General features: G+C 41.6%; 1 protein-coding gene across 1 annotated transcript in view; it reads right to left on the reverse strand.

The window, feature by feature from the left end:
• Positions 1–406: 406 nt before the first annotated feature.
• AGBL3 (AGBL carboxypeptidase 3) overlaps positions 407–12245 on the reverse strand; it is a 56717-nt gene continuing 44878 nt past the window's right edge. Inside the window, exons 12-19 of the mRNA XM_060245274.1 lie at positions 10643–10691; positions 8852–8950; positions 7719–7787; positions 6857–6982; positions 5772–5891; positions 3756–3813; positions 1639–1710; positions 407–600 (exon numbers count right to left, since the gene is read on the reverse strand). Coding sequence (XP_060101257.1) covers positions 416–600; positions 1639–1710; positions 3756–3813; positions 5772–5891; positions 6857–6982; positions 7719–7787; positions 8852–8950; positions 10643–10691 — 778 coding nt within the window. The 3' untranslated portion in view covers positions 407–415. The remainder of the gene's footprint in view (positions 601–1638; positions 1711–3755; positions 3814–5771; positions 5892–6856; positions 6983–7718; positions 7788–8851; positions 8951–10642; positions 10692–12245) is intronic.

A 12245-nucleotide genomic window follows, 5' to 3' on the forward strand; every position in this document is an offset into this window, starting at 1 on the left:
CCTACTACCCAATAGCATCTAAGCCAAGCCCAGTGTATAAGTGACAACTGTCTTGAAATATTCTTGCCATAAGAGAACAAGACTAGCTGCTTTTTGGGTGGCTGCTTTGCAAGGATAAAATATGATAATCACGTATATACCTTCCTGAGATTTTAGAAGGAAGAGGTGAATACGTGTCAATGTGATAACTAACCATACAAATTTGTATCACTCAACAAGAAGTTTTCAATATCAGATTGAGACAATGACTTTTGGAGATAGGAAATCCTAAAACAGATTACTAAAAATGGAAAGGAAAGGACCCAACTGTAAATTTATATATCCGTATTTTTAATGGGAGATAGCATTCATATGAAAAGTGTGCATATGTATAGTATATGGACATACATCCGTCTACCTCCTTCCCAATAATGAATTATTTACTTCTTTGTTGAGTCCTTGTCTCTCTCCCCAGATTTTCTACTCTAGGAAGCCGACAGCCAGCAAGTGCTCCATTTCTTCTTTGTATGGTGCACATCTGATTCAGGATGGCAGGAGGCAGGAAAAGTCTCTGGGAGATGATGTGCTTCAAAGGTTGGGATAGGCCATTCCAGCCAATATCTGTTGTGAAACAATGACCAGAACTGGGTACACAATACTACAATCTTTTGTCAAGCTGTGATAAAGAGCTAGACAAAACACAACCCATGAATATATTTTTCATTGGAGCAGCTTGGGTAGGGTTGTCAGGTTAACTTACCTGGCCAGTGGGAGTCTCCTGATGTCCTTCTGGAAGACCACAAATGATGCTGGGCGTTTTCAGGCCTACTTCCAGTTTTGGGCCAACTTCTGGGCTTTGGATAAAACTCTTTGGTGAATTTGGCTTCAAACCATAGAGTTTTGCCCAGAAAAAATAGAGTGACACTCCCAACTGGAAGTAGGCTTGAAACCGGAAGTAGACCCAAAACTGGAAGTGGCCTGAAAAGGTCAGTTGGAGGTGAGATGTCCCCCAGTTGGCCAGTGGTACGCAAGAGCCTGTGAAGGTGGGGGCTTGATGCTCCTACTAGGGGGCTGGCAACCCTAAGCTTGGGTCCTATGCTCTAATACTCATTCCCATTAGCCCATCCTGTATGCCCAACAATTTCATAGTTGAACACACTTAAATAAATAGAATGTAAAGAACAGGAGATGTTGGGTTCAAAACAAAGAAGAAGAAGAATATATTGGATTTATATGCCGCCCTGCACTCCAAAGAGTCTCAGAGCAGCTCACAATCTTCTTTACCTTCCTCCCCCATAACAGACACCCTGTGAGGTGGGTGGGGCTGGAGAGGGCTCTCACAGCAGCTGTCCTTTCAAGGACAACCTCTGCCAGAGCTATGGCTGACCCAAGGCCATGCTAGCAGGTGCAAGTGGAGGAGTGGGGAATCAAACCTGGTTCTCCCAGATAAGAGTCTGCACACTTAACCACTACACCAAACTGGCTCTCTGATGAAGTTCTTAGTTGCTTTGTTTTTCTAAAAACACCCCCATTTCCTGCAACCACTTTTCCAAAAACATAAATAAGCTGAAGTTTGTTGAACTATACGACATGTTACTGTAATAATATATATAATTTGTATGCATAAAGCACAAACATGATTTATAGTGAGTTACTTACTTAATCCCTGTTCAGGAAAATAATGACTGAGATACTGGACTGTGTATTTAGCTGGCTCATCTGGCACAGAATCTGGAAAAGTGTCAAAGGCTTTATATGAAAGAGCCCTTACTACTTACTTATTGATGCTTAACTATATTGTAAGTAAGATTAAACAAGAATATTAACTATTAGAGGAAAAATACATATTTATTTTTAATTTCTGCATCTTCTCCCTTTCTAAAAAACGACTGAGAAGATATGCATAGGGATATCCCAACTTATTCTCATATCAAGTTCAATATAAGGAAGGTTAATTTAGCCTTGGCCACTGGCACACCATGGAATGATCTAATCCTAGGGGAGAAGAGAGGAAGTGAGGGTGCAGTCCAAGTGTGGGGCAAAGAGAAGAGCAAGGTGAGCCTGCAAGGATAGTTAAGAATGAGATCAAGGGACTGACAGCCAGTATCAGTTCCTTGTGAAGTAAAGGAGCTCTCCTCAGGAGTAAGCTAAGGGAGACAGGAAATGGATGTAGCCAGCGGAAGTGGGAATAACAGGCCACAGCTGGAGGGGGAGAGCTACTGGTTGAAACAGGTAGGAAGCAGAATAGTTAGTAAAGCCTGGAAGTTCTGTGGTTTGGAGAAAGTTTCATAACTGAGTAGGGATTTGTACTCAGATCTCCCCAGTCATTCTATCCTCTACATCACAGCCAGTCTTTACCATTCTTACAGGTTACATATATTTATAAATATCTAGTATTACAATATATGATTTGGCATTTTAGAAATCAGCTGTTTTATATTAGTTTGAATGTTGCTTTCTTAGGCCACAGCCTACTTAGAAGGTGAAGTTCACAAGAGGATAAACTATATTATGAGGCTGAAGGCAACTGTCCTTAAGGTTCTCAGCTTTAAAAAAAAAAAAAAATCTCTAGCATTTTTTGTTGCAGAGTTATAAATGGATGTGTCACCACAAGACTCAAGTAATGTGTTGAACTGCTCTGGAGCAGCACAGTACCTGTGCATACTAAATTTCATTTTGTTATAATTTGATATTTGCTCAGTAAAGGAATTATCAATCTCCCCCAGGGTCAAAGTTGGATCATGTGATTAAAATATATGGATCACCCAGTTGTCCCTTTCTTGCCAATATGCAAAGCTGTTGATCTAAACAGATCAACAGTAACTAATGTTTATAACAATTAGTTGGATCCAAAAAACTTTTCCACTGGTGGAAAAAGGGGGAGTAGGAGGGGTCCCCTCTGACCACCCAAAAAGGCTATACTGAGGATGATGGGGCCTGCATGGACAAGAAGATGATATTAGATTTATATCCCACCCTCCACTCCGAATCTCAAAGTCTCAGAGCGGCTCACAATCTCCTTTGTCTTCCTCCCCCACAACAGATACCCTGTGAAGTGGGTGGGGCTGAGAGGACTCTCACAGCAGCTGCCCTTCCAAGGACAACCTCTGCCAGAGCTATGGCTGACCCAAGGCCATTCCAGCAGGTGCAAGTGGAGGAGTGGGAAATCAAATCTGATTCTCCCAGATAAGAGTCCGAACATTTAACCACCACACCTAACTGGCTCTACAAAAGCCATGTAGGACAGGGGTTGTAGTTGGAAGCAGAATTGGGTGAGACAGAGTGAAAAAGCTGGCTAAATCCAACCCATGTATTTAGACAGACACCAAACAACAAGACTTACTATAGATCTGGTTTGTACACTTTTCAGACAACAGTTTCTAGAGCAGAATATGAGCCAAATCAGCAGGAGCTCAAGCAACACTACAATTCATACTGACAAAGTGAGCTTTGACATGACAGCTGATACCATGCAAAAACTGATTGGTCTGTAAGGTGCTAATGAACTCAAATTTTGTCCTAACACTACTATCAACCTGAAACTATAACTAACACTATATCATAGTATAAAGTAAATGATGGAAAACAGAAGAAAAGAGGGCTGTAGCACATCCATCACATCCTAACCATGGTTACAAAATTGAGACTACATCAAGCTATTTTTAAATTTCTGCCCATATAGCTTCTGTGTGATTTTTTCCCTCCAAAGGTTACAAGGTAATGCCCATGCCATTTTGTACCTGGTTGAGAACTGAAGGACATTGCAAGAGACTCACTTTTTACGATGGAATCAGTTTCCTTAAATATTTCCTGAAACTTTGCTAAGTACTTTGACTGGAAAAAAACAAAACAAAAACAAAGACAGTGCATTATTACTTCCTCATTTACATATTTCTTTGTTATAAGAATGCATTAGCAGCCTGGCTGCGGCGTTCTGCACTAGCTGAAATCGCCAGATTTGGGACAAGGGCAGCCCCATGTAGAAGGCATTACAGTAATCCAATCTCGAGGTGACCATGGCATGGATCACTGTTGCCAAGTCGTCGCATTCAAGAAAGTGACCAACTGCCTTGCTATCCACAGATGGTAAAAGGCTGATTTGACAATGGCCGCTACTTGGGCCTCCATTGTTAGAGAGGGATCCAACAGCATCCCTAAGCTTTTAACCTTGAAGAAGAAGAAGAAGAAGATATTGGATTTATATCCCACCCCCCACTCCGAAGAGTCTCAGAGTGGCTCACAATCTCCTTTACCTTCCTCCCCCACAACAGACACCCTGTGAGGTGGGTGGGGCTGGAGAGGGCTCTCACAGCAGCTGCCCTTTCAAGGACAACTTCTGCCAGAGCTATGGCTGACCCAAGGCCATTCCAGCAGGTGCAAGTGAGGAATCAAACCCGGTTCTCCCAGATAAGAGTCCGCACACTTAACCACTACACCAAACTTGGGCGCCAGTGTGAGCTGTGCTCCATCAAAGGTCAGTATATGGACCTCCGGTCCCGAACCGCGGCAACTCAGATACAGGACCTCTGTCTTCGTTGGATTTAATTTTAGTCTTTTCAGTCTGAGCCACCCCACCACAGCTTGCAATGCCATGGACAGATCTTCCAGGGTGGAGTCATAAGTTTTGTATGCTGCAATTCAATGTCGTAAGTTTTGTATGCCACAATTCAAACCCCAAAAGGTAAATGCAAAAGCCCATTTGAAAGCCCACTCTTCTTCAGTCCAGTGGTTCAGATACAGTTTTGCAAGCAGCAGTACACCACAGGAGAGACAAGCAGCAGCAGAAGAAGAAGATATTGGATTTATATCCCACCCTATACTCTGAATCTCAGAGCCATTACAATCTCCCTTATCTACCCTGTGAGGTAGGTGAGGCTGAGAGAGCTCTAACAGCAGTTGCCTTTTCAAGGACAACTCCTATGAGAGCTATGGCTGACCCAAGGTCACATCAGCTGGTGTATGTGGAGGAGAGGGGAATCAAACCCGGTTCTCCCAGATAAGAGTCCGCACACTTAACCACTACACCAAACTGGCCCAATTTTACATCCTAACCAGGACTTTTTTCCTGCGGGAATGTGGCGGAATGGAGTTCTGGAACCTTTTCATGGAAATAAAATTCTCAAACAATGTTTAAAAAGTTTATGAGGAGCACCCATGTGTTTCTCCTTAATTTTCCTCTTGAGAGCTCCAGAACCTCTTTTCTTCCAGAAAAAAGCCCTGGTCCTAACATGGGCCTTCTCTCATGTTCAGATAATCTCTGCTAAATAACAGAGGGAAAAATATACTCACTGTAATTATTAGCCACAACTGAAAATTAACTATGGTAATAAAAGTGATTTACAGAGGTAACGATGATGTTGTTTTATACATACAAGCATCAAGGATTTACAAAGCTATCTTGCTTCAAAAGTCAGGTCAGTGGTCTATGAAGCCTAGCTATAACCAGAAACAGACAGACACTTGACTGGGAACAACTCTCCAGCATATTGTGTAGGGGAATAGCTCAGCCCTTATAGAAAAGTTACAGGTTCTAGGGAGTGGATTTCGAGCTTCTCTCATATAAACAATGCATTTGTTATAAGATTACAGTACCTTGTTCTTTACAGTTCTTTCATGCGCTGAAATCCTCAAAAGTTATCAAACAAAAATAAGGGGAAGTTTACTGAGCACAGCAAAAATGTTGTACATGACACTAAAGCTGGGGACTGTGCATGAAAATTTGCTCTCTGCTTCTGTCAGTCCAAGAGAAACATTGATGCTTTCTTGTCTCAAACAACAGCATTTTGCCTTACCTCATAACAACTCCTCCAGGTTCCTTTCAGACTGGAGTGGAAGGAATTGGTGCAGATGCTGTCTTTGTGCAGCTTCCTAAATTCTTCGGTATCACATTCCCAGAAGTGTGTAAAGCTTTCCTAAAAAAAGGCAGATACTTTTTGTCTGGGGGCCACTCCTGTAACAAAAGTTGATCATGCAGTGCAAACAACACAGCCTGTGCTAGTCCCTCAATTTTTCTGTCATCATTTACAAGAGATGAGGACAGTCAGTGTAGGCTGAACAATGCTCAAAGAACATGCTCAGAACCTAAAAAGGTATTATGAGGCAGGGTTCTCAGAGCCTTCAGCAATCACTGAACTATTCTACACACCACTCTGAAACATCAGATCCCTACAACAATGGTGCTTTTTGGTAGCACACATTATTCTAGATTTGGGATGCATTAGATACAAATACATTAGCTTTAGTTAGTCAGGCACCATGGTATAGTGATAATATGAGAAGAGTTACAGATATTTATTTACTGACTTCTTTATACTCTACCTTTCTCACACAAAGTCAAGAAGGATTACAAAAACTAATAAAATAACAATACAATAAAGCATCAGCAGTACATACAACAATAACTACACAGAAAATTTCCATGAACATCAAACGTACAAAAAATTCCCTTAATAAAAAAGCCCTCATGAACAATTCCATTGTTTTACATTCTACAGAATGACAGTAGTGCGTGAGCCTTCTTAACTTTGGCAGGCAGGTCATTCCACAGGGTGGGGGCCACGACAGAGAATGCCCAACTATGAGCAGCTACTGAAAATAAGATTGTTACACCCAGAATTAAATCCACAATACTTATGTATTTCAGTATTTTTTCAAAAATATTATGAAGCACAGATGTCTTTCTGATCAACAAATCCCATTATCAAATAGTTTATTAACTACAGTGCACTGTTCTCAATATAGCTTTTCTAAATCTATAAGCTCAGCACTGCCTATGGTTGTCCCACACACAGCAGTATACAAAAAGAGAAAGAAATGGACACTGACATGATTGTCTAATTATGTTGCACAATTTATTCTATTAAGGAGACTGCCAAACCTTATCAGCACTGGGAGTTCTGGGAAAAGACTCCAAACGTGGGTTGGTAATTTCATACTTGGTAATTTTATTTTCTTCTTGTATTTTTTTCAGTTCTATCAATTTTAATTTCTGAAAAACCTGAGCCTGGAAAGAAAGAGAAATGTGTAACACTTATTTACCTTTCATGTAGGCAGAGCAGTAGAGCAGGAGGAAATCCACAATAAAAGGTTAGATCAATCTAATTCCAAATTTTTACAGATGCTAACTGCAAGCCTGAGACCTGCATGTGGCTGTACATCTCCACCTGCCTCAAATGATACATCGAGCCACTTCAGTGATGTCTAGATGACAACAGTATTGCAGATGAGCATTCTGCATCCCCACTGGGCACACTTATGGATTATATAGATTAGTTACAATTATTCATAGTAAGAAAAGGCTTTTATTGCAGCAGAGTTGCAAACAATATATTTTTTGTCAACACCATTTACTTATCTGAATGCTGACAGAGGAATTCAATCACAAAACATTTAAAGAGCTTTTTTCTATTAAAAAAAAAGAAGTCCAACATTTGGAAAAACAGTCACTTCAAAATGAGAATCCTGGGGTGATGTGAGGGGGAGGAAAACAGAAACAGAAGATCTGGCTAAACAATTTTTGCCCTCAAACTGGATCCAGGTGGGCAGCCATGTTGATCTGAAGGAACAAAACAAAGTTGGAGTCCAGTAGCACCTCTAGGACCAACAAAGTTTTATTCAAAGTGAGCTTTTATGTGCCACTGGACTCCAGCTTTGCTCTAAACCTATTAATTGTGCATCTGTATGAGCCAGTTCCACTAATTACAGACGTCTACTTCTAATAATATTTCAAAAATCTTTACATTTTTGATTAGCTGTTCATGGTTCTTGGACATTCTTTGAGAAGAATCTTCAGGTTTTTTGGCTTCACTCTGAGTAGAAAGAAAGGCAGGTATAAGGGGAATTATTATAGTGAAAGGTTCGACTTGTACGCAAGATCTTTTTAGACTGTACTGGAATCTGCCAAATTTTGATACTTTTTTCTATTTTCACAAAAAGAATTAACCACACAGGATGTATTCTTTCTAGGTCATGAATATGCCCTATTCAAATAACTGCAGGGTTTCCCTGGGTCAGTCTGTAATTTCAATTATGACAAGGAGACACGGTAAAGGAAAGGTATCTGACGAAGGAAGCTTTGACTCTCAAAAGCTCATACCCTGAAAATCTTGTTGGTCTTTAAGGTGCTACTGGACTCAAATCTACTATGGACCAATAAAATTACCATCTACAACTATCTTCGGTGGAGGAAAGGGGAATGCTCGAGCCCAAGGCCTGGTCACCTGATCTCCCAATACAGAAAACCTTGGAAGCCAAGTAACAAGGGACTTTAAATCCACCACATAAACAAAACTTGTGGCTGAGCATCTGCTCCTCTTCCTCTAGCAGTGAGGTGGCCAACAGTAGCTCTCCAGATGTTTTTTCTGCTTACAACTCCCATCAGTCCCAGCCATTAGCCATGCTGGTTGGGGCTGATGGGAGTTGTAGGCAAAAAACATCTGGAGAGCTACTGTTGGCCACCCCAGCTCTAGCTAAGCTTTCTAGGAACACAAGCCTTTATCTCTTAGCTTATGGCCCTTTGTGAATGCTGGATGAAGCATTCTTGCCCAGGACAACTGCTGAGGAGTGTACCAAGTGCCTGCTTGTATATTTTTGTTTAAATTGTATTTGTCTGTGCATGCATTCTATATGTAAGCCTCTCTAAGACCCCACCATGGGAGACGAGCAGGATATAAACATTTAAACAAATAACATTGGTTTTGGTACATTTTCACATTAGTTGCAAAGTAACAAATGTATCTTGAAAAGCTTATAAATAACCCTGAAGTTACAACAATGCATATTAACCCAACTAATTTCTTGTCAACGGTATGCATAACACAGAAATACTAGCCAGGATAGTGAATATCAGACTCTTAGGGAAAAAATGATATACCATTACTTCATGCGATTGTTTGGAAAGTCTTTTTCCTGATGATTCCAGAAAGGAAATCCTATCCTTCTTTGTTTTTAGACACTTCTTTCTTGATTTTACCTAGCCCAAAACAAACAAAGGCCTATAGCTGACTTTAAGATTTTCACAATTTAGTTTTTACTGAAAACTTAAAAAAATAAAATCTAGATCTCAATAAATTGAAACAAATTAAGAGAGGAACAAAATGTCACAGGACATACAACTTGCTTCCATCATCCTCCCTATGTTTCATAAAACTTCCCCTGAGACTTGACATCACTACATTGTACATTTCTATTTCTCCTGCTCCATATTTTGCTGTGTAAGTTGTCTGGGACAGCCTTGACCAATTGGCAACAGGGGTAGCTGCAATGGGCTCCATGCTGGGCCATGCCTAGTCCCCTGAAGGAGGAGGAAAAAGAAGAACAGCAGGATCCTGCTGGTATTCATGCCCAACCCATATGGGCCCTGGGAACAGGCTTGCAGTGGCTGCCAGGGAGTTATGGTGGCAGTGACTCAGAGGCCCCATACTGGACTTTTGCCCAGGACCCCAGAATCATGAAGACTGCCCCTGTAAGTTGTATCACAGAGTGAGGGGGGAATGCTACCATTTTCAGCATAAGTAACATGTTTTGTATGGCTTAGTTCCATGGTAAACAGAGGGGCTTTTAGATGTATTTTTTGTCTAGAAAATCTAGAGTGAATTGTGTCTGTGACTGACTTACTATTAGCCACTAATGGTGGACATGTTGTGTCTAAATACAGCCAACACTGAACCTTGGATCTGTCAGCAATCAAAAAGATGTTACTGCATGAATAGGAATAGGAAGCAAGGCAAGAACAGAATGATTGTTTCATTCAGTAGTGGTGACAACACAATCACTTAGAAGACAGAACTGTTGTTGCTGTGTGAGAAGGTAGACAGTCTGGTGCTGTCATTTGTTGTTCACCATGTTGTTCTGTGGTGCCCTACTGAGGGAGCATGCCCAAAGTACCATGGCCCAGCATTTGACTGCCCAAGAGGTTCAAACAGTCTTTCTTGGCCTTCATTGCTTGTGTGGGTCCAGACCCCAAGGAAGCACCGTGACATTTAAAAATGTCAGAAGAGGGAGAATTTTATCAGGTGTGGTTACTCCCATAAAAAAAGAATGATAAATTTTGTAATGCAAATGCTGGCAAGTACAGGAGACTTCTTAGGGTCTCCATCTGGCAACCTTGTGATCCCCCTTGGCTTCCTGAACCACAGTGTCCAATCTATCTGAGCAAGAACACGTATCAGAATCAAATTATTTAACGCATATTAAACATTAAACCTTCAAATTATTAATTCCATTGCATGGATCTGCAAAATAAACTGGTAATGTGTAAAAAACAATCAATCAAACTTTATTTATTGCAATCACATATCAATCCCCCCCTGGATATTTTATCTGTAGCTAATTATTGTATTATGGGCTTTGCAGTCATTGAGGGTCCTTCAATTTTTGTCCTAAGCAATATGCACAGGGTGGGAGGTTTAAAACTTAAAAAGCATACGGCACCCATCTCAAGATATGAAGCAGCTCTACAACCCCATAATCCTCTGCCAAAGAGCAAAAGAGACATTTGACTCCAAAAATACTGAGTGCAATAAAGACCATTTTAAAATATTACAACTATTTATTTCTAAAAATTGAATTTTTTTTTACATTTCTGTCAGGGAAACACCTTCCAAGTTAAAACAAAACAAAAAACCCAGAAACAACCAAGAGATTTAATCCACTGATAACATACCTGGCTTTCTAATTTAACTGTAGGCTCATTGGAGTCTGAAGTGTCAGAACTGCAAAAAAACAACATAATTGCACTATTATTTACTTACAAAATCTATATGTCACCTCTCTATACCCATCTGAGGCAGCTCACAACAATACAAGTCAATAATAAAAATGTACCAATAAAAACTGCCAATAAAAGGAAGCCACAGCATAAAAGCACATAAAATGGCAGAAACGAAAATGTTGTAAAAAAAGAGCTTATTTATTTATTTATTTATATTAAGATTTATACCCCGCCCTTCTCACCTAGGTGTCTCAGGGCGGCTTACAACACAATAATTAAAACAATTTCAGTTTAAACAATTAAAATACCATTAAACCATAATTTAGTAAAAACAAGATAGAATAAAAACCGGCGGCCTATAGATACATTTTTTCATCCAGGATATTTTACATTGTCAGTTAATATCATAGGCCTGCCGGAAGAGGACTGTCTTACAGGCCCTGCGGAATTGCCCTAGATCCCGCAGGGCCCACACCTCTTCCGGCAGCTGGTTCCACCAATAAGGTGCCGTTATTGAGTAGGCCCGATCCCTGGTGGATTTTAGGCGGGCCTCCTTTGGCCCGGGGACTACCAACAGGTTTTGTGAACCTGAATGTAGTACTCTCTGGGGAACGTGTGGGAAGAGACGGTCCCTAAGGTAGGCAGGTCCTAGGCCATATAGGGCTTTAAAGGTCATAACCAACACCTTGTACCGGACTCGGAATATTACTGGCAGCCAGTGCAGACCCTGGAGCCCCGGTCGAATGTGCTCCCATCTTGGGAGCCCTAATAACAGCCGGGCAGCAGCGTTCTGCACCAACTGCAGTTTCCGGGTTCGGCACAGGGGTAGCCCCATGTAGAGGGCATTACAGTAGTCCAGCCTCGAGGTGACCGTAGCATGAATCACTGTTGCCAGGTCGTCACGTTCCAGGAAGGGGGCCAACTGCCTCGCCCGCCTAAGATGAAAAAAAGCGGACTTGGCAGTGGCTGCTATCTGAGCCTCCATCGTCAATGAAGGCTCCAACAGCACCCCCAGGCTCTTAACCCTGCCCGACGCTGTTAATGGAGCGCCGTCAAAAACTGGCAGGGGGAGTTCCCTTCCTGGGCCGCAGCGACCTAAGCAAAGGACCTCTGTCTTCGCCGGGTTCAGCTTCAGCCCACTCAGCCTAAGCCACCTAGCCACTGCCTGTAACGCCCGGTCCAGATTTTCTGGGGCGCAGGCGGGCCGGCCGTCCATAAGCAGATAGAGCTGGGTGTCATCAGCATACTGAGGCTAAAATCAGACTATAAAATTGCTTAGAAAGACAGAACCCCTTAGTTAAAAGCTTAAGTAAAGTGAAATGTTTTGGCCTGATGCCAAAAGGAAAGTAGGTGCCAGGCCAGCCTCAAGGGAAAGGGCATGCGAAAAGTGGGGTCCCGACACAGAAACAGCCTTTCCATGTGGAGGATAGAGATCAGGGCTTTAGGAAGAGGATCTCAACTAGCAGGCTGGACAATATGGCAGCAGACAATGCTTTCATTTACAAAAGTATGTGTGAATAGTAATATGTTAGCTGAAATTCATTTGCACAATATA

Source organism: Heteronotia binoei, chromosome 8, assembly GCF_032191835.1.
Source record: "Heteronotia binoei isolate CCM8104 ecotype False Entrance Well chromosome 8, APGP_CSIRO_Hbin_v1, whole genome shotgun sequence".
Lineage (NCBI taxonomy): Eukaryota > Metazoa > Chordata > Lepidosauria > Squamata > Gekkonidae > Heteronotia > Heteronotia binoei.